General features: G+C 35.8%; 1 protein-coding gene across 1 annotated transcript in view; it reads right to left on the bottom strand.

Annotated features, from left to right (window-relative positions):
* Window positions 1-24,236, bottom strand: part of LOC103139292 (mannosyl-oligosaccharide 1,2-alpha-mannosidase IA) — a 193,518-nt gene that overhangs the window by 81,330 nt on the left and 87,952 nt on the right. Inside the window, exon 3 of the mRNA XM_007553836.2 lies at window positions 732-847. Coding sequence (XP_007553898.1) covers window positions 732-847 — 116 coding nt within the window. The remainder of the gene's footprint in view (window positions 1-731; window positions 848-24,236) is intronic.

Raw genomic sequence — 24,236 nt, 5'->3', positions numbered from 1 at the left:
GAAACCCATTTATTGACTTTGTAAACACAATTAAATCTATGGAAAAATGACTTTCCATGTCCTAAAATCAATCAACCAATCAAATTTTATTTGAATAGCACATTTGAGCAGCAAGGCATTTCAAGGTGCTTTACATAATTAAAAAACTAAATAAAAACAAACAGAAAAAGAAAACAAAACAGTTCAGGGAAAATTTCGCAGTTGAAATTACATAGACTTGCAACCTGATTTTTAGAAATTATGTTAACCTTATAAATTATACATTACAAAAATGGTCCCTCAATAAATTATAAATGTAATCCCTAAGGCCAAGTTTGTGTTTTATTTTTTCTTCTTTTGCCGTTTTCTTTTTTTTGGAATGATAAATATAGCAGAAAGAAAAAAGTTATCATGTTCTCCCTAAAAGCCAAAGAATATGAAGTAGATGAGTAACAAACAGCCAAAGAATATGAAGTAGATGAGTAACAAACTAAGTTTTGTAAGACTGGGGAAAAATAAGCATTGCTCTTCTCAGAAATGTCAATAAATGCTGCACGTTTCAAGGGTTCTACAAAAAGCACTTTATTCAATACTTTTAATAAAGTACTCAAGGCATTGAATACTCTATTCTATACTTTTAATAAAGCATTCCCATTATTTATATAGTCATACAGAAATGTTTTTACAGACTTTGATAGAATTAAAATGAACAACGTCAATACACTTTTTGAAAAGAAAGAAAAATGACTCACCGAGTTTAGGTCCAAACTAGTCTGCACCCACTCCTTGGCATCATTATATTCGTCCATCAGTCCCATAATATACAGCGTGTCCAGTGAGTCCACAATAGAAGCTCCTCTTAGTCCACCTGCAAAATACAACAAAGATTTTAGACATAAAACTAAAATTTAAGGAAACCACACTTTAAAAGCATAAACAGTGACATATGAACCAGTACAAAGGTTTGCAAGAAAGTCCTGTTTATTGGTTTTCAGATCAAGTGTGCCTAATAATAATGATCTTTAAAATGATATGCAAATTTATTCATATCATACATTTTCCAGATGTTCTACAAAACCATCAAAAATAATTACTATTCTATTTGTTTTTCTTTGCTCACAACAGTTGTCCCCAGCAAAGTGTTGTAACTTCCTTGTGACTTGAAGGAGTAGCTATAATACCCACCATAGATCAAAAGAAAAACTTAAGTAATCTGTTACTTACATTACAGTGTATTTTATGTTCATTTTAGAAGAGATTACATTTATGGACATTTATTTCATTCTATGTTGTGAAACTTGACCATCTGTCCTTGAAAATTAGACACCCAGCTTCTTTATCTGCTTGTAAATCCTCTCTGAAAACCCATTTCCTCACTCTGGCCTTTGACTTTTTATGAGTTTTTGGTTACGGCTCATTTCTTATGTTTGTTGGTTTGTGTTTATTTTTGTGCATTCTTTTTTTGCCAACATGATACAGTAACAATCTATAAGACAAGTAATTTGCACACTTAGTCAAAGGATCATCAAAATCATAAAGAATAATTATCAAATATATTAATCATTATCTACTGTTGTTGTATGCTTAGCCAGGAAGAGTAAATGTAGCAAGTCAATGACTCAATGCAATCTGCTGGGTTTCCTCACATAGAAACTTGTTGAACCAGATTGAATAATCAAATAAACTTAACTGTATAAGTAGGATCAATTGGATTGAAAAGATTTATTTTTGTAAAGTGACTTGAGATGGCATGTAGTGAATTGGCGCTACATAAATAAACTAAGTTGAAAGTGTAATTTAAACTTGTGTTTTTAGTCTTGAATACTGTTTTTTTTTTATATATATGTACAGGTCTGGAATTGGAATAATTCCTGAGGTTTCTAAGGAATTCCCTCAAACTGATTTTTCAGTCAATTTTGAAGAATGCATAGTATTTCCAACACAGAAAAGGCATTTGTTTTCACTGTTAAGGAGGTAACATTCATTTAAGGTGAACAAACACTGAAGCTCAACCCTTAACTGTTAATATTTTGACTATCAGCAGAACTTTTACGGAAAGCTGAAAAACAGAAAAGGCCCTGAAGCCTTGAGTTCTCTAATTACAGCGGTGATGCTAAAAGATAATAAGAAAATTGCTTGGTGGAGCCCAGATGAGAATCATCCTCTCTCGAAGATTATGAAGCATCCGTTGGAACACATCAGCCACAGCCACATGAAATTCAAGTTATTTAGGAATCAACCAGCAGAGCAGGAGAAAGAAGTGATCCACTGATTGTTGTGAGCATTTAGCAGCTGGTTCTGGATTAGAACAAGCTGAAGAATTTCCTTATTTAACTCTGTGTGCCACTGCATGTGGTACATTTATTTTTCTGAATCTCATTGGTTATTTCTTTTTACAACCTAAATGAAAAACACAAGGAGGAATTAATGTAATCCTGTTCCCATGCTTGAACCAATTTTCCTTCTGATATCACAAAATGGTATGTAAATGCAGATTGAGTTCACAAAAATTGTCGGATACTGAATAACTGTGCAAAGGGTTAATGCACAGATTATAAATATTATAGGTTTAATAATAAAGAATTGGTTGAAAAGATTGATACACTTGGAGCCTCAAACTATAAATTTCTTAATACAATAAAGTGGAAATTGACCTGGTTAACTGAGTGAGGTGATGGAAAAAAAAAAGAAGCTCATCCCTGAGAATAGGCAAGCCAACTTTAGATGCCTGGATTGAACTGATGCAACCATTCTGCAACCTGGCACATCAAAGAATGTGAATCTTATCAGGAAGTTCACCGAATATGCAACCGGTAGCCATACCTGTGGGCATCAGAACCCAAATCTGGAGAAAAAAGTTATAAATCACACAAATCTCACTACTCATTCTGGATTGATTGCTGACGGTGGATTTACAATGAGTACAAGAGTGGAATAAGATTTTATAAAACAGAAAAAGTATTTCTGCCCAAATGCTCCAGATTTTTGTAGCATTTTTTTGTGTATTTTCTTCTATAACACTTTACATCCATGGTTCATGTAGCAGCAAACAATTAAAATTGTTCATCAGACTTCTTTGTAAATTTAGTAATAGTTTTAGTAGCAGGACATAATCTGATGTACATCTAGTCTTCAAAAACAAGCATCATTAAAAGATGTGATAGAAGTAGGCCAACATAATGACCAGTTGATAAATCAGACCAGTATTTCTCATTTGTAAAGACCAGAAGTCTGATATTGCAGCCAAAAAACCTACAAATCGAGAGAAAGTAAATCTGCCGTAGCTCTTACTTTAGTTTTCTAAAGTGTATAACTACTAAAAATAATACTTCAAGAGCAAAACTAAAGAGAAAACAAGTATGACAATCAAACCTCCACATATCTTCATCAACATCACTACTTCAATTTATTGTATCATGAGCATTTTTATGAATCCACTGCTCATCTGTAGCCATAACTCTGCCATAGTTATGGGAAAGGCTCAGCTTTACAGTATCACATGAACGAACCCACAATATGCAGTGACAAACTCCTCTTCTGTCACAAGTCACTGAAAATAAGAGAATGTCTTGGTACATGGATGGTGCACTGGCTTGGGTTTCACAGGCATAATGCTGTGTTACTGCAGTAACATAATTACAGTCTCAAACTAAAACAAAATATGCTATCCTCACAAAGTTTCTGCTATAACACTGCAACTATCAGAAAATCCTCCACTTGAAAGAGCATCTCATAAGACAGCAGTGCTAGTTGACAGAACCATCTGTTGAGGTTACTGAGCATAGCTTGGCATAGTGAGCTGGATGTTAGCATCATGTATTAGTAATACTATTGTGCCTGCACTACTTTTGCAGAGAAAAAAAAAAAAAAAAAAAATTAGATGCATCTGACTTGACTTTACTTATCAAATGATCTTATTACTTCTAAAAACAGAGGTAGCAAAAGTAAAAGCGGAAGAATGAGGTGCGATCAGATATCTAAAGACCTCTGGTTATCCTAACCCAGAAGTACAGCTCCGTAGCTTGAGGCAAACTCGAGGAGTGTGGAAAATTCCTTTTGAAAACAGCACCGGAGCTTGGAAGATTGATTGACTCCAAGGATGCAGGGAGCAGATCAATCCATCATCGTGCACTCCTTCAGTTTCCTTGTTCTTAGACTTTATTCCTTTCTGTGGGCCTGAGCTAAAAATGGAAACAGAGTCAAAGATCCTTTTGAAGACATAAGCAATTGAAGTGCTTTACTATGTATTTATTAAGTCAGATCAAAACACAGGCACACAGCAGAATTTAAATGCTGCAGCCATACAACCATGAACTCTCCTTACTACAGCCTTCTGAAGCTAAAGCAACACAAATGTTAAATCATAATATTGTCCCAACTCCTATAGATTTTTAAAGTCATTAGCAGAACCCGGGTCAATTTTTTATAGAGGCATCACAAAGCAGTTCTGTAAAAAGTTGAAATTTATTACCCAAGGTGTTTTTTTTGTTTGTTTTTTTGTTTTGTTTTTTTTATAGATATTTTCATCATGTTGTCACATACTAATGCACAGCCAAGAGTATCCTGCAATTTCTAAGTCAGGGATATTTCAAGAGTAAAGTATTTTGACTTCTATTTAAATCAGTAGAAACAAAAACAGAACGTATCACCTTGAGCTCAAATCTGCTTATTCAATCATCTTTGACAAGAACTTTTTGTATTATTTTTACCTACAAAGTATTATTTTTTTAGTTAGCTTGCTTAAAAAAATTGTCATAATATAAATCCCTAGGCATAGAAATTTACATATACCATATTTTACATTTCTCCTATTTGCTGGGGTACCACAAGAAAGTAACATATTTGAAAATATTTGTTAGCATATTAAAAACAAACATTGTAGACTTAAAACTAAAGGTGAAAGGACCTTGTCAACAGAAGCTTCATGACTTGGTCAACTGATTTTTAAGCAGCAACTAAAACCTAATCTTTATAAAATTGCCTGTGTTTAACCATTTGGATGTTTGATGTTTACCATTTTTTCTTTTTCTTCTATTTGGTACTTGTGAGGTATCCAATGCGAAAATATTTGCTTTCTGAGAAAAAAGTAAGGCCAGCCTAAAAATTGTTAAATGAAGGTTATTAGTATAACAAAAAAAAGGAAAGTCCATGCAGATTAAATGTCCAAATATTTGTACCTTTGACTTGGAAAAGGCTCTCCATGTAAGAAGCCGCTCAAACATTTGACATCTGATCTGGGAAACTTTCCTCAGACTGATGTCAACCAAAAACATCAGATTTTTTTTTATCCTGCCAGTTTCTGGTAGATGGATAAAGAAAAAGGATTTCATGGAAATCATTTCAACAAAATGGGATAATATTAGGTAACCCTCTACCTGAAAAGCTAACTTTTTCCACAGCAAAAAATATTTTGTGGATTATGTAAAATAAGGCTAAGATTAGACACTGAAATGTGAACATCTCTTTAAGAAAATAACTGAATATTTAAAGGGGTCATAGTTCCCAGACTGGCTGTATTAAACATCAAATAAAAAGCCATTAAAAAGTCACCAGCTATTCGATGTTTATTAATTATGAGAATCACAGTGGAGTCAGTAAAGTTATAACAGACAGGTCAGGCCCACACGATAAACTCTAAAGCTGGACTTTGTTTCATGGTCTTACTGGCTTTTCTTATTCTCCTTTTCTTTGAGTGAATATGCACTGTGGTATTTAATCCCTTAGAGGTTTGATTCAGAGGCAACATTACCCTGTAATTTAATTTAGCTGGCACATTCAGTGTGATAATGCATACAAAATATGTGGCGATATTCTTAAAAGGAAACTCTGTGCCTATTTAAAATTCAACTGGAACTGGAATTAAAAGTGCAAAGCACTAAGCAGATAAGAGGATTCAGATTTCAAAGATGGATTGTTTAAATTCACCCAGGGGAAAACAGAAAAGTCAGGGTTATAGTTTCTCATTTTAGCAGCCAACTCATAACATTAATTGATAGTTAAACTTTAAAGATGGGATCAATATGTAAGGCACGCCACAAACATCATAAAAGTGAATCTAATTGATACAGATGTAGGGAATCACCTAATTACGCTGTCCTGTTATCAGAGTTTGGCAGCATCCTATTATTAATCAAAAGGCCAATCAGTGGCTTGTTAGCATTACCTGGCACTACAGAGGGTTAGCAGGCACTCACGTCTGTGTGATGTTAATAAAATCTAGTTGTTTGCTATTAGCAGCAAAAGCTCAAAAGAGGTGCACAGAGGAAGAGACTCTGTAGTTCAGTGGACTTTTGATGGAGAGCAAAAACAGAGCAACTGTGGGTGAGAAGAAAGTAGATTTTGAGGGAGAAGGATTAAGTTGGGTTACTGAACAGAACACGAAAAAGGCAGTGAGAAACAGTGATTGAGAAATGTCACGACCATCAGTCAACTCAGGCTTTCGTAGGAGACTGGAATACCAACCCTGTCTTTCAGCCTCCTTGGGAGGAGAAGGAAGTATAAAAAATGAAGGAGGAAGCAGAAACCCAGGTGGACATTTTTACAAAAAGGACCTTGGCTTATAGCTTAGTTTTTATCCAACTGCAGAGTCAAACAAAGTGTTTTTAGAGTAAGAATAAATCTGTTTACACACCAGAGGGATATGGTTAATCATCTCATCCCACCCATCCATCCATCCATCCATCCATCCATCCATCCATCATCTTCTGCTTAATCTGGAATCGGGTTGTGGAGGCAGCAGCCTAAAGAAAGACACCTCCACTTCCCTCTCCCCAGCCTCTTGGTAAAACTACAATTAGACCCAGATCTACACATTCTCTGAATTTTATGCAGTGTGTTTCTGTCTTGCCACCAGCTATTATTTTTAAGTCAATTAAACCCTGTTCTTTCTTTTTTTTTATACACAGATGTCTTTTGTTTTCAGGCACTTGCTATACCTGGGTTGATGAAGGATGACATTATTTTTCATGAAAGTTGATTTATAGGAACATCTTCAATAGTGATGTTCCTATAATAATGATTCAGATTTTGATTAAAGTTTGGAACTGTTTATTATTTTCAAACAGGACAGATTATGATCTGACCTCCTTTAGGTAGATAATATTTTCTTAAAGTAGACTAAAACCGATGTAGAAAATTACACATGACCATATATTTTTGAAATCTGGTACCGATAGGCGTGGTTGGTATGGCAGCACGATGCCAGGAGTTGATACAAACATAGGGATGATACAAACTGAATATATTGAATATCTTTAAACTCATATTTTTCCCGACTCTTATCTTGTTTTGCCGACAGTCCTCCAAATTTGTGAGCTTTACCATCACAGCCATTGAAACTACACAAGTGATGGTAGCAGTAAAAGTCTGTTCAACACGCAATATAATATATGTACATATGATTTGCACGGATGGAAAATATTGCCATCCAACCAGTTCTTTGCAAATAAGAGATTCCACACGTTGATATGAAACTATTGTGATTTGATATATTGTGCAGCTCTAATGCCTGGTCTGAAATTCCCCCTGACATACAGTCTTATTACCTGAAAAAGTCAGGTGTGAAACAACCAAAACTGCTCAAGCACAACATGGAGCAGAGGCGAAAATTACTGGTTCCCTTAGCACTTTAATATTTCTGTTGACAAATCACAAACACTTTATAATACTTCTTTTCTTGAAATGTCAACTTATGTACGAAAGAGTAATTTGTATGTCTATATTCAATCACAGTCTGTTGTGGTATTTATTTCTAAACAATGAAAGTGATAATAAAAACCTACCTAAAATCTGAATAGTCTTTATGGGAATACATTTGTCACTACAGACAGTCAAGACCCTATTAAAGCAGAAATACTGCTATAGTGAACAGAGTTTCAGTAGCTAAGTTTGATAAAGTGTACGGAAGTTTTTTCTTGGCAAGCAATGTGTTACAGTAGAATCTAAAAACAAATAAGCTGAAAGTGTGATATCTCAAGTACTATACAGAAAGGGATATAAATAATTAGTAAACTTGAAAAAAAAATATAAGACTCATTTTATTTCCTACAGTGTTGGTCTGTCACTACCAATCAATCTGCTGAACTTCCTGATTGCTTCGTTGCTTTTTAGTGGCTGACAAAGGAAACATAAACTTTGAAAGGAGACGAATCAATTAACTTCAAACTAAGAAGATCTTCAAGGTTTTGGTTTCACCATATTTGATTCATTTTTTATTTACTTCAGCTTAAAATGTGTAGAAAATAATTAAATATAGGTGAGAAACGGTCTATCTATCAAGGTTCAGTAAATGAAGTTGGTAAATGAGTGAACTGTTTTTTTCACCAAGTGTTCAACCTTGATTTCCCGACCTTTATTTTCAGCTGAGTTTTAAGGGGTATTATTTGCAAGCAGACTGATAAAACAGTGTCTGATTAAAGAGACCCAAAAGCTTTGGGTCTCTATAATTTGGATAGTTTCCAAAGATGGTTACTTATCTTTGGAAACTCTCCAAAGGTAAGCAACCAGAAACACACCACAGAGCCACAGCTTCCTGGACTCAAACCAGGTTTCCAAACACGAGGATGCAGTATGAAATGTAAATACAAAAACACAACAGAAGATTGTTATAAACAACTTAGAATGACATAGTCAAAGCTGACATCGAATGATCAAGGAAGCATCTTTTAATTGGTAATAGTCGTCAATGCAGCCCAGAATCTTTGAAGTTAATATGTGTTTAGAAGTATGACTTTCCACAATAAAAAAATAAAAAAAATCCCTCCTCCTGAGAGTCAGGTAAGGATGTTTCTGGAGCTAAAGAGAATAATGCAATCTATTCAAAGAACATAGTCACAATTGCTTGCCAACAGTTTTAAAGTAAAATCATCATCCATGATCACAGTTCTGGCTGAACCAAGAGACCTATCACACCTCTAAAATGTGGCAGAGAAACATCAACAATTGTTATATCACTTTAATACGTTCCACCTCACAAACTGCAGCAATTTGCTGCCAACAGTTTTAAAAGACTCATCAAATGTTCTAAAAACAAGAGTTCACTAAAGTTAAGCAGGAGCCCCTGCAAAAGCAACTAAAACAAATAGAAATATGTAATTCATAAATCATTTGGCACCAGCTGAAAAATAGGATTAAAATATTTAACTTGCAAAGCAACTCTTGCTCAGTAATGACACTACTGGAAACAAGGCAAATTGAGCATACACTTGAGTCTAATAAAGAAATCTGACTGATTAACACTGTAAAGAATTTGAGATACTTCCTGGAAGAATGCTGTATATGCCACACACACTTTTTGCAACAAAATCTTCTCTATAAATACACAATTTGATGCCTTCTGTACACCATACTATTTGATCTCTTCAGACTGGACAAACAACCCATAACTCGCATTTTATGCTCAACAAATTTTAGCCTCAAGAGGAACTAAAGTGTGCACCTCCAGAGTGCATTAAAACCGGATAGCTTCGAAGCAAAACAAACACATTTTTGGGGTCTTGTGTTGATTTTCCTTTAAACAGAAAAAAGATGCATATTTAAAAGGTGCCTCCAAGAGTAGGTGACAACCACTGAGACAGAGCTGTTTGAAGAGCTCTGTTTACTGAATAACATTGTTTAATTTATAAAGCAAAGGAAAGCAGAGCCAGCTTCAAGCCATGTGAGGAGCTGTGTGTATTGTTTGAGACACTGATGTAGCACCACTGTCCGTGAGGGTGCAGCAGAAGATGAAGATATGTAGGAGGTTCAAAAACTAACAGCTCTCACTGAAATGGTAAAAACACAGCAGACAAAAGCTGCATGACTGCTGACATGCAACATGCTGTGAACTCAGAAACCCAGAATCTCATTAGTATTCTAGTTTCAATTTCAGATGCTTTTGACTATATAAGATTTTATCCACTGGAAGAGTTGCTATGCTGTAAATCGTTAAATGTTCAATCACAAATCAACGTTACATTTTAACCACCTTTAATATGTTTTGCTTGACGCCTTTGCCAGTAAAAATACTGAGTGATGCCTTAATCATTGAACAAACATCACCTTCAGTGATGAGCAGCACAATCAGTGCAGTGTGTTCAGAAACGTAAGCAGAGTCCTTCCATATTCTGCTAATACATTTCTAAGTGCTATGCTACCATGGTTACAAGAAACCTGCATACAAATAATCTTCTTAGCATCTGTTTAGTATATTACAGCAACTACAAACCTTGTTAGGCTCTCTGTATGAATTACTACCAGGAAGGAACCACATGGACAGAATTTCAGGCATATAATCACAATCTCACCCCCTTTCAGGGTACACAGGCTTCCTAACTTCCCTTCAATGTGTCTCCATTTTCACCATTATGATAATCGCCCCATCAAAGTGCCCTGCAGAGGAGCATGTATCAGCTGGCGCTCTGTCCCTGCCAGAGCAGTTTCTTGGCAAGACAGTAGAAAGGACACAAAAATTGATGCATAAAGGGAGATTAGAACCAGAGCCAAAGTAAAGTTGATCAATTATGAGGCCTGCAGAGCAAGAGACAACAGAGCCATATTTCTCAGATAAAGTTTAGCAGTAAGAACTTAATCTTTAAACCGATAAAACATAAAAATGCTGAATCTAGCACAAAGTCCAATATACAAGTGTGCTGTTTTCAAATGGTTTTATATTAAGGGTGCACTGATAAATCAACCCAATTTCCTTAACTTAGGGAGATTAGTGATCAGCTGATACTTGCATGTGAAACCGATCTTATACACAGTTCTTCTCTACCTCCACAAAAAGCATGAAATTCAGCCATCATCTTGTTTTGCACTGCTATTTAAAAAAGGGCTGATTAACACGGCAGGTAAAATCTGCATGTGCATGGTCATTGTTGACAATCCAGCAACGTTGCTGCTATATGTAGCAACTTTTCAGCCGAGAAACAATTGGTATTGACCGAAATCAAAATCTACATGTCAGGATTGTTAAAGATCAGTGATCAGGTAGAAAACTGCAATTGGTACTTTATGTATTACACCCTATTCCTCTGTTTGTGATTCATCCTTCTGTAAGTCAACTCTTGTGAAATATGACAGATTATGACCCCAAAAAGAAACTTGAATATTACAACAACTTCTTGGGAGTAATTATCATTTGTTGGAGTCACTGAAAAGGCACATTTAGTCTTAGTAGACTGAGTAGATACATAGAAACAATTCCAATCCTTAAATTTAAAGCGGTTATGAAATCTCCCCCAAAGATGGTTAGAAATCATCCCCGGCATGATGAAAACGTCTATTTTAGTTTCAGTTCAGAAAAACTTTGGCCTAAGGTTAAAACTTTTTTTTTTTAAAGCAGCATGAACATCTTGGAGCAAAACATTGCAGCTTAACAAGGACAATTGGCAACATTGGACCTTTAGACAGTCACATTCTTTTTAGGTAGAATTTATTTTGGTTATTTTCATTTCTGAGGGATATATGTAGCACTAAAAAGGAAGGTAACAACAGAGCTTAATTGGCTACTATGTTTACAATTTATGTGAATCTGCAGCTTCCCCAACTCCTGCCTTCCTTTTGAACATTAAACAGAGCAGCACACATGCTTAATGTTGATTTTAGTGTTTGGAATTGGGCTAAAATCTGGTACAAATGGCTTTCAGAAGGATTATTTCTAAACTCTAAAGGTGTTAAATTCTAAGTAGCCAATCAGCACACTCTCACATGGATTAATCAAATCACAAACAAACACAAAATGCTCACTGTCCAGACATGATTAGCGAGGCTCCAGTCTTCAAACTGCATGCACACGCACGCGTGCGCGCACACACGCCACTCTAATTGTAGCGATTTAATTTGCAACTCTGGGAGAGCGTGGCGTGTCAGCGCAACAGCCCTGTCTGATATGACAGCCGCTCAGATGAGATTACATACTGCATTCAGTGCAGTATCAAACCCCTCTCCTCCGACTTTTCAAAAAAAAAAAAAAAAAAAAAAAAAAAAACCTGTCTTGGACTGATCAACAGAGTGAGAGAGGAGGAATCATACATCTGATGCTCTGTCAACCTACAAAACCTGATTACAGATGACATCTAGAGACTGAGATTAGGCAGCTGATAAAGATGCTGAACACATCACATTCAGCTAGCTTCAATGTCATCCAGTGTACAAGTATACAGAGAGCAAATAACTGTTAAAAAAAACAAATTTATAATTAAACTGAGATCTGAGGCCTTGCAATTATTTAAAAAAGGTTTAAATATAAAACCTCTCTTCTAGTAATATGATCATTTTTGCACTTTCACAACATGCAAATTCTTCCCATCTAGAAAAGTATACTCTAGTTGATCTGAATGCATCTTTCCAGCTCAGTAGCTTCACACGGAAATAGATGCAGCCCAACCAATTTAGCAGAGGTGAAATAACTTGTTGACAAAGAGCACCCGTCAGATGGAGAAATTAAATCAGCCATCGTAAAGGAGTAGTGGCTGCACTTCATTTGTGCAGCGCTGCGGCCATTTAAAGGCAGAGCAAGAACCCGGAACCACACTGACATGCGAGTTTGCAGAGTGCATCTATAGTGGATGCTCAAATGCATTGGTATGCTTTGAGCATCGAAGCAAAACTCATTGGCATGGAGAATTAATAATAACATAGAAAAAAAGATTTTAGCTGTGGTGGAAACATCAGTATTTTTTAAAATTGAATTAGAAAGGAAATTCTTATCCAGCTTAACTAGAAAAAGGTTATCTTCTACCCCTTTCTATCTACTGCTGTTTCCACTTTGCCACAGGCTGTTGCCATCTTTCAACTACTTACAAGCTCCAACACCACCAGTGCAGTGCTGCTCAGAAATTGTGAAGTCTGACAAAAGCGTTGGAGGACCTTTCAGGCACTCTGGGTTTTCTGGTGTCTCTAACAAAAGGAAAGTCTGTCACTAGACTTAGGGATGCATTGATCACAGATCTGTGGTCTATTTCATATCTCTGGTTTTGTAAAGCTTTGACATGCAGATTTTTCATTAAAGTCTTCACTAAAGATTGTTGTTCAGGTTACCAACAGTAGCACTCAGGTACTGTGTATTGACTATTATCTATTTTTTGAGTCATGCTGAAAATTTTACTACTTCATTCACTTGCAGATTTTAATCTTAACCCTTATACAGTATAGTGCATTCCTTGGCTTTAATGTGTTTTTGGGAATGACTTTGACTACAAATTAGATTTTGTCCCATCAATGACATTTAGATTGTAATTTGACTGATATTTTCAGCATTTTTACTCAAACATAATGTCTTGTTGTTCTCCTGGCTTTGTATAAACCAGGATTAATAAAGGCCCCATTCACTGCTATAATTCATAAACATATATTAATTGTAACTGTATCTTAATTGTATTAATATATTTATTAATATTATGCTGGTTTAAAACAACCTGCATGTGTTTAGGAGTCCTTACATGGGAGGTGTATGGTGAAGTGGGACTTATTCTGTGTTTCAGATTACACCCAGGCAATGTTATAGCCAATCCTTAACATTCCCAGGTGTTAATGTTTTACGCACATTATATGAAAAGTTATTTACGCTTTTAATATCTTTTTAATGTCTAAATTATGTTCGTAACAAAAAAAATCTGGTCTTTTAAAGGTAAAAACACAACAAATATTTGACTAGTTAAGATAAGTTAATTGTATTTCTATATCATACTTTACTGAAGCATGGTTAAAGGTATAACTTTGAAACCTCAAACTACATATAAAAAATTAAAATGAAAGACAATCAATGTTGACACTTTGAGGCTTTGATACTCCCAGCCCATTACTAAGCAAACTGCATCTTGCATATATGATATAATAATTTAAATCAAGTTTAAATATTTTAAGAGCTAATTTCAGAAAAAAAAAGAATATTTGCTGGGTTGCACTGTTGCATTGCAGCAAGAAGGTCCTAGGTTTGAATTTCAACCTGGTGTCATTCTGCATGTAGTTTTCATGTAGTCCTTGTTTATCTGTGGGTTTTCTCCAGGTACTCTAGATTCCTCCCAAAGTACAAAAATATAACTAAGGTTAATTGGTCTCTAAATATGCGAGTTGTTTTCCCTGTGCATCTCTGCATTGCCCTGCAATAAACTGTCAATCTTTCCAGGCCGTAACCTGCCTCTTGCCCAGTGACCACTGGAGAAAAGCACCAGCACCCCCACATCCGTGCAAAGATAAGTATTTTAGACAATGGATGAACATTTTCTATGAATGGTAAAGCTGAAGGTAAAGAGTGTGTATTTTTTTTTTTAAGAAACTCTTTACAGTGATATTTATTGGAACATTTTTGTGCACAAGGGCACAAAACCGTAAACTTACAATGTACCATTACTATTTAGATAGCTGGCACTACATGCAGTTATATTGCTGATGTAAAAAAAAAAATACAGACTCACAAAGGTAAAAAAAAAAATAAAAATAGGGAGTAAAACTATGACTGTTTTTGTTATCTTTAACAATATGGGCTGCAGAGGTTGAAATGTCCTGATTTCTCTGGAGCTGACAACCAGTAGTTGGGGACAGTGGCCCCAGTCTCCCTTTTGTGAGGCACTGAGATAACAACAGTGCTGAGAGGAAACTATGAGTCAAATGTCAGTAAATATAAGCAGCCCTGCATTTATATAACACACACAGGATTATCGCATAAGTTTCTGCAAGCATAGACATAAATACAATAATCTCTGAGGATTCATGACCGACTGAGTCCCCAATGATAAATGGAAACAAAGTGCACTGGTGAGCAGATACACAGAGAGGATTTATTCTGTGACTTTATGAAAAATTCAGGTCGAGACATGATGCGATGAGCCGAAGTTATTAAAAGCAATGTGTATTTATAGCAACCAAAATAAGTGAATGAAGAAAAACAACTAATGCCGACACAAGCTTAAAGGCTTGGCAGAGAGGGCTTGCGATTAAAATAGTCGAAACCTGATTACTTCAACCCAAACAGCATGTCTGAAGTTGTAGTCGCCTCCATGAGAGACTCTTGATTTACGTCATCAGTGATGATATAAACACAGAGTGTAAAGATCCTACAAGCAAACACTAAGAATAAGTAATCATTATAACTTGGAAGCTTCATTGTGATGCCGAAAATTTGGCCTCATCCTTGAATTCATCAGTTTGCGAGCAGATCCTTACAGTTGCGTAGAGGACAATCTCTTATAATCCTCTTGCTTCGTCATACATGTTTTCATCATCTTGACTATAATCTGTTCAAAACAGGTTCGATTTATGCTCAGTTGTTTTTTTTTGTTGTCCAACAGCAGAAGTGCTGTAATCGGTGGTGATAATAAGAAATGCTAATTTTGTAACTTGCAAAACAGGTGAGGAGAGCAAACCACACTAATGGATGGGATAGTGAGCAATGAAGAAATGGGAGAAAAGAAAATTTGAGTTTGAGTTCATTCTTTATTCTTTTCTTTGGTATCTAAGCTGCTTTTCTTCTTTTCCTAGATCTTCTAGCTTTGCATTCTTCAGCGGAGGCATTAACCTAGACTTAACCCTTTATGATATTTCTATCGTCATGAATTTATGACATTGGGACAAGCTGTTGGATAGAAGTGCTGATTCCACTCTTGGTGTCCTGTGATCTTTAACCGTTAATTCAGGAATTAACACAGACACTGAGGCAAACATAGCCAAAACATTGTATATGCAGAACAATTAGCCAACACAGTAGCTTATTTCCCACAGCATAGGGCGAATGCTGTAAAAAATTTTGATTTATGGCAAATGGTTCAGAATATAGTCACAGTTGTCACAAGTTTAACTGAGTTTATGGACATTTCTCTCCCAATGATGTTTACTGAAAAAGCTTTGTTTCCAAATTATTTACAGCATACAGTTTTATAGGACCTGTATCATCACATTTAAATAAAACCTGTCAATATGACCTTCTGAAATATAAATAATTTGAAATCAGGCTTTCCATTGCTTTTCAATTAGAAGACTAACTGTACGTCTCTTCTCTGAAAAAGAAGAGCAGTTTGAGTCAGCTAGGGAATAAAGTGTTCTAGAGACAAAATGTCGTCAAAACATAGTGGAAGGGACTTGATAAACATACCTTTGCTCATCAACATCACAAAATACATTGAGCCACCAGCAGACTCTGAATGAACCAATGACCAATGAAAGAAGGATCATGCACAATATGTTTACAAAGGAATGTTAGTCATACTTTTTATTTGTTTTACTAAATATAAAGCTTGACTAACATTTTGTTACAACCTAATGTGTCAGATAAGTATTAAACAGAACAAGCAAAAAAGTACTGTAGCTGAACAGGAAAAAACTAAATTAAATATCTAGTTAATCTACAATTCCATTAAATGTAAAATAAAGGGACTAAATCCACACCTTACTCCAGTTTTAAAAATGTATGATTGCTCCTGAGTGTCAAGTAATATCACTCTCCCCTTTGTGAGAAAGTGGAATTTCTCCAAGTAAAAACCACTGCCTCCATAGCTTATTTTTTAAATGTCATTGTCTGACTTTGGGGGTTTGGAAATGTCATAAAGGATTCCTGCTAGAATGCAGACCAAGGCTGAACTTAAACTGCAAAACTAATAATAGCAAAGGCAAGACGCAATAAAAAACAAAAGCTTTATCTGGGAAAAATTGAGGTGCTGCTGTTGGATCCTGTTACTATTATTGACACTTGTCAAATCTACAGCTTCCCCATGTCCAGAGAAAAATGTTATTTACCAAGAATCTCTGTGAAATGTTTAAGAATCAATAATACACGTCTTTACAGTTTAATAAAACGGTATTGGGAGTATTATTACAGAACGCACACTGCAGTGAACTGAGACTTAAAGCATTTTACACAGCTCTTACATTTTATAGCATGGCAGGTGTGGTCGTTCCACCCTGTTATACTGCAAAACAGGAATTATCTACAAGCTTAGAGTCTGAATCTTTACAGAAAACTCAATACTATATATGATCATAAGTACCTCTGGTTGCACGATAGAAGCAGTGATTGTAGAATGCAATGTTTTATTTAGCACCAATAGAATGAGGGCTTAATCAACAAAGCAATGTTTGTAGACTGTACACAGCAAAAAAAAAATGTTTTGTTAACAAAATAATGAATACTATAAGAATTAAACTGCCTCACAATCTTAGACCGAATATGAGAATAGACTGAAATTGATGACATATCTTCGAAAAAATATATATAAATAAAATGTTACTTTTTTTCAGGGAAAAAAAAAAAAAAAAACTAAAGAAAAAAAATCAGAAGAAAGAATTTCTGTGATGAACTGGGGGAAGAGTCCCAGATCTTGGTATGCATTTAATGCTAGTTGTTTTAAAAGACGGATAATTGCATCTTGATGGAGGCCACCGGATGAGGTAGAAGAGGAAAGTGGGTGAATTTTTACAATCTTCACAGCAGGCGATTGTAATGTGACAGGTGGTGACAGGCACCATTTGAGAGGACATTTGAAAGAACACTAATGAATCTCCCCTCCCCCCAAACCAGCTCACCTTCACAATGCCCCCTTCATGACCGGGCAGGAGACTCAGTGGGAGGTAATTGCAAGGGAGGGGAAACCTGTCTGCTTCGCCTAATGTGTGGGTGGAGGAAAGTAGGTAATCGCCCATGGTTGCAGTGGCCAGCTGAGTGCTTTTCATAAAAGTGTTCCTTTGATAACAAAAACGGGAGGAGTTTATATATGAAGGGGGCCGAAAGGTTAAGGCTTACACATCCATTAAAGCAGTTATATATATATGCTATAAATATACACATCCATGTATGCATGTCTGAGTTGGTCGACCTCCTTATGCAATGCTGTGTTCTGTGACTATGCCACCTTAGACGTCCTCACTCTCTCATTGCATCTCATTCTGTTGATTAGTGATGATGTAAGACATTGGAAATTTGTGAAAGTCCTTTTCTCTGAGGGGTTCCATAGACCCAGAAGATCTCCAGCTGCTCTATAAAATATTTATATCACCTTTTGCAGCACCTGCAGCCAGAGAAGACTGAATAATAAATAGCCAGAGCTTCATCATTTGGGTCATCGATTCAAGCTAAATCGAGTTTTCAAACCACCTCTTTCCAACCCCTCTGTTCTCTACCATGGCAGCTCTTTACATCACTTAAAGAGCTTTTGGGATTCCGTAATAAACGGTGCTGGTTTTAAATGGTCCCTGGCCGAGCCATGAAAGAAAAGGCGAGGGGTTCAGCCCGTGTCAGCGGAAACGGCTCAATCTGCAAGCCAGAACTACTCTCGGCAAAACTCAATGACCTTATGCTCTTTAATTGCACCTCATGGGAAGGTGCGGGGAGGTCAAAAATAGGAGGTGAAGCAGGGCGATGGAACGAAGTTTTACAGAAAAAAAAGATTAAATAATTATAATGTCAAGCCAACATAATAGAAAACCATTTCTCCATGCATGAAAAAAAGGTCTTCACTGTGCCATTTGTAGCAGAGGGAGAAAAGAGCTGTGTAGCAATTGTGCATAACAGCATGTGGCCAATCCCCTTAACAGCCATAGGACGTCTATTGTTGATGAAAAATCTCCCGGGGGAGGGAGGGGCGGCCGTTACACGTAATGTGATGTTCCCTCTTTTTTTCAGAACAATCACAAGTAGTGTCCTAAGCAGCTGTTGGATCCGCATTTAACGTGGTGAGCTCTTCAGTTAGTGACCCACATAAGCAGCCACAGGAGTAATGATGCTTTTCACAGGGGGTGAGGGGGGCATCTCTCTAATCCTCCACTTAGTCTGTGTGATTGGTTGGCATCTTACTCCAGAGCAAAAGCAAAAAGTGTCGGTATTATACGAGAACTATAATAAGGATGCTTTCGGAAACAGATAAAAGGAGTTTTTGGAATCTAAATATTTAGACATCTTAGATTAGTGCTTAGTTTCTTTTTTTTCTGAAATCTGGAAGGCTAATTTATACCAAAATATTAGCAAAAAAAATAAATAAATAACTATGCAAACCCAAGTAAATCTCTAATGTTCAGTGTTGGAGAACGTTGTCATCTCAGGTTCAAGTACAAACTGATTGTTTAGGAGGCATGCCACAAATAATAAAAATAAAACAATAAATAAAAATGAAAGGCTACTGGGACTTTAACTGTGCGCTATCGTCAGGTGAGAATATAATAAAACTTTTCAGGAGCAAAAACCCAAGCTGGGTTTGGCATGAAACAATGGTGAATTGTGTGGAAAGCATCAAAGTGTCTTAGATAAATGAGTAGATTTTATCCTCTGCTTAAAAACAATGAACTGTATCATCGCTGGGAGTTTGACCAGGATAATGATCCTCAACATGTGGCTACATCAGTGCAGAAACGGATCATCACACAAAATCTCAACCTTTTCTTGTGACAATTTCTCCGAAAACCTGTGAGGTGAGCTGAACAAAAGAGAGCATAAGAGAGTAACGCGGACTCCGAATGAACGAAAGAAAAAATTGTGCAAGGATGAATGATCAAACATCCATTTGTCTGTTTGCTCCTCTTGAAATAACACAAGAGTGTACGGCATCTGATTGGCAAAAGAAAGTTGGTAATAAGCATTGACAGAAGGCATAGCAATAATTGAGGAACTGATTTTGTGTAGAAAAACACCTTTGTTTTAAAACACCAAACTTCAATGTTTTCTAAATTTTTCAGAGTGAGATTATGGTTTAATTGTGGAGAGTGCCGTTTTGGCATGGTGTGAAGCAATTACAACCTAAAAAAAAAATGGACAGATTGACAGCAGATGAAACTTCTGGCACATTCAGCAGGTTTCATATAATTGTTTTGTATAGCAGAAATAAATCTGTTATATCTTTAGAGCCAACAACACCTAATCACTAATCTTCCTGATGGAATTGGATAAACATATGGTGCAATGAAATAACTATTCATTTTCTCAACCAACACCTTAAAAATACCTCACAACCTTTAAACGTATTTTACCAGACATGGATTTGCAAGCTGAACTTGTGAAATGTGTGAGGAGTTCAGAGCACTTCTGTGACCTTAAGCCTAAATCTCAAAGGAGGTTAGCAGACGAGCCCAGTTATGTCCGTCCCATCTCTTTATTGAAACCAAAGTAAAATGTAAAACATCTCTAAGGTTTCAAGGACATTAGACTGACAGGCTGGGTTTACTTGAGGGATCGTTCTCGAACCAATTCCCAGGCTGGTAACAAAAGGCAGAGGAGAAAAGAAAAAAAAAATCTTCTGGAGGCTGTCCAAGAGCCGTCTCTTCACCATCAGCTTTGTTTCCAGATCAGAGAAGGCAGCCGTGTTTATAAGGCACATAGTCATAAAAGATTAATAACATAAATAAGCAATCTGGCTTAATTTGTTTCCAGTTGTCTGGAAATGAAAGTCTTAAGACTCTTGGGCTAAACCCACATTAATATTTTTTTTCATTTTAAAAATGCATGACTCTGCATCTTAACTATTACACGACTGGCACAGTTTTGGTTTAAAAATTATTGGAGTGCATTTTTACTCCCGACATGCGGAAACTGAGAATTTGAATACATGTGCTTAAAGTTATGACAACTACTTTGTGATTTTTAAAAGGTTTTTCAAGGCACTCGTAGTTTTTATTGAACAGAAGCTTGACAGGAAGAAGGGTGGAGAAAGAAGGAGAAGAAATGCAGAAAATGGCCCAGGACGGGGTACTGAAGAAGAAACAAATGCGTTGAGGACTACAGCTTCTGTTCTACCACTGAGCCACATGGCATTGATCGTTCATACAGAGATTAGGATTAGATCATTTTGTCTAGCCACCTCTGATGAGAGGTTTTCAGGTCAAATACTAAAACATAATTTTAGTATGTAGCATGTATATTAAAGCACTTGTTTCTATCTCATAAAAAAAAAAGATTTGGGAAAGATTCGGGACATGATTTTAAACAACAGGAAGTCATTTCTTCATTCTCAATCGGATTCAAAACTCCTATGAGCCTTTTGTTCTATTTATTTAAGTCCTTAAATTTAGAAAAGTGAAAATTGGAATTGGTAGGTCAGACAAAGAAAATCTGCGTCAGTCTGATTCGTGGATCTCTTTTTTAATGTGAGGGAAACGTTTTTAGGGATTCAGAAAGATGAAACCAAAAAGGTGAACACCAAGTAATGTTTTTTTCTCTGCTTTGCATGTCTCCATTAGTGTGCATGGATTGATGTCTAAGGGTCAAAATCAGCATCGTCTTTTCTCTTACTATGCATTAGCTCTTCAGGATGAAGCCCCTTTTCCTGTTTAACATCCTAATTTAATTCACTGCTAACGGTTCTGTGATGCCAGGCTTTAAGATAAGTGGAAAATATATAGAGCCATTGGCGCTGGAGTGGATGTCCTCCTCAGCAAAAGTGGGTCAGAAAATCTCTGGGGGCCAAATATTTAAATTTCCTTACTCTCACGGCTTTGGATTTCAAGCTGTGGACAGATGTCCCAAAATGACTCTGCATTACGTTCAGACACTTTTTAATACAGTCAAGAGAACTCATGGGATTTAAATCTTCTCAATAGCCTGCAGAGCAAAGAAAATACGGCATTATGGCTGATGCTCCAGGCCGAGTTTTGATCCAGATCAGACGGCGGTAGAGTACCCAAAAATTGTACTCAAGTACATGTACAACTACTTCATCATATTTTTACTAATAGTTGTCATCTGAGAAATGACTCGAGATTAAAGAACTAGTCATGACATCTGGTTTGAGATTTAGTATGTCAGCATACAAAAATCATAAAATTATATAGAAAATCTGGTTTTGTAAAGCATAAAATTACATATATTTTTTGTTCTACAAACATAATTGCAAAACAAATTCAGCAAGAAAGTTTTTCAAATTGATTAAAAAGAAATATAAAACTTATGAAACCAATATTTACAGGAGGTATTTATGCTAAAACAGTGTAAAGTATAAGTCGAAACTGAAAATAGTGATGATAAGATTAAACATTTCAGTCCTAATCTCCTACAAACGCCATCATTTTAAACTTCAAGTTGCCGTCATTAACAATTTCCAGCTTGGAAATGCATTTTCAAAAACGTGGGAAACGAAAATAGTTCATATGACAGTTATATTTTTCTATGTTTGAAATTATTTTCTGTTAACTGTATATAAGAGTTTTACATTAAGATTGATATCAAAAAGCAGGACCCTTGCGCCCTACATATGAAAGACATTTTAAAGAAAAATTGTAACAGCCTGCACCGAATAATCATTTTATGCCATTTCCTGAGAAAAAAAAAAAAAAAAAAAAAAGATTTAGGAGTAGAATGTTTTGTTGATTTTTTTTTTTCCAGGCTCACATGAATCCTGTTTTGTCACAAAGCAAAGCAATTTCTTTTGCATAGCACATTTTCAGCAACACGACTATTCAAATGCTTTACATTGTCATACTGTATTCTTTGAATTCCTCAACCGGAGCTACAATACATAAGAATAAATAAGGGATTTTATATTAAGTAAAAATTAAAAAAATAATTTAAAAAAATTGAATAAAAGCAGCAATTCATGACTGTACAAATTTAAGATGCAACTTAATTAAAACTAATTGAAAATATGGAGGCATTTACTTTTTAAAATCCCACAGAACATCTGTCAGATCTATTGTCAAGTGCATTTCTAAGTGCATTAGAATATCATTAAAAAGTTAATTAATTCAGAAAGTAAAACTCTGTTTAACTAGAGGTGATGTAGAGTCCCTTTTTTTTTTTTTTTTTTTTTTTTTTTTTTATTTCCGAAGATTATGGCTTACAATGAATAAAAACCTCAGGAACTTTGAATATTAACATATCCATTAAAGGAGTTGTAAAAAAGAATGATTATCAACAGTACTCAATACTAGGTCTGAGTTCCTGCATCACTACATCACATCACTGTGCCATGACATGGGGGCGAACAGTCAGTGGTGCTGCTGAGCTCATGAGGAAACCCAGGGTGACTCAAGATTGATCCATTTTGTCTGCATTGTTGGACCTGCCCTCGCATCTTCCTCACGACTCCAGAGCCTCTCGATGGTCTTTAGATTAATTAAACACTGCGATACTTTCAGCAAAGACCTGCTGGAAATAAAATCAACATTTCTATAAAACTTGTCAGCAGATGAAAACATGAAGGCCTCTAAAATTCACAAGTCAAACGTCGTGCCTAATTTGGACTTGATAATAAACAAGCTAATACCACCAGCACATAAAATTGGCTAAGCAGATTATAGAAACTTCATCTTGGGCCTCAAGAAACTTGGATTGTGTCTCTCTCATTCTTTCTTCAGAGTTTTAGTCCTTGATTTAAAACTATTTTTTGTGTTGGTTCAGGTAAATCACATCTGATGTTTCTGGTTATAACAACATATCACATACACACACAGAGAACAGTTCGGCTTTTTGAATTGAAAGGCCAGAAAGTCATTAATAAATTAAACTGAGCTCCAAACCCTTTTATTCTGCCAAATAATATAAACATGTTCAGGTTTCTGTTCCCTATCTGCAGCAGCTGTTCCTCTGTGATACTGAGGGAATGCTATATTTGACCAAAATTATTTCTGAAGCGGGAGACAAAGTAAATGTCACGAGTCAGACTAAGCGAGATCCTGATCCCTGTTCTGTCATAACACTCCAGGAGATTTGATATTAAACTGACATAATAATAGAAAATAATCTAATGGGATCAAAAGGGAACAGCAGATACTGCAGACCTACAGTTAAAACCACAAATTTATATACATTGTATTAAAAGACAGCAACTTATTTTTTGAATCACTTGTCAACAAAATATCAGAATGTTTCAATTTTTTAAGTCAGTATAAATAATTTCAATTTGTTAAATTCCAGAATGAGACTTTTTTTTTATCTTTTTAAATTTCACAAGTTTTGTAGCGGTCCTTTCATAAACTCCCACAACATGATACTGTCTCCCCCATGTTTCACAGTTGGAATATTGTTCTCTAATTTGAATCGATCCTCCTTTTTGCTACAAATATGATGGTAAACATAGCTAAACAATTTCACTTTGTTTCATCAGCTCAATTAACTTTTGTCTAAAATGAAGGTCTTCATGTTTGCAAATTATTATCTGGCTTTTAATGCTGCTTTTTCACATCTTCCTCAGAGTGGCTTTTCAGTTCCTGTCAGAACAAGATCCATGCAACTGCATAATGACACACTTACCAGTTTCAGTGAGCATCATCACAAGATCCTTTGCTTTCCTTCTGGGAATAACAAACTTATTTTTGAACCAAGATGCATCAACTTGTAATCTGTAATGGCATGACGGCTGATCAAA

Source organism: Poecilia formosa, unplaced genomic scaffold (assembly GCF_000485575.1).
Source record: "Poecilia formosa unplaced genomic scaffold, Poecilia_formosa-5.1.2 Scaffold59, whole genome shotgun sequence".
NCBI classification, from domain to species: Eukaryota; Metazoa; Chordata; class Actinopteri; order Cyprinodontiformes; family Poeciliidae; genus Poecilia; species Poecilia formosa.
This window is presented reverse-complemented; position numbering and strand designations above follow the sequence as displayed.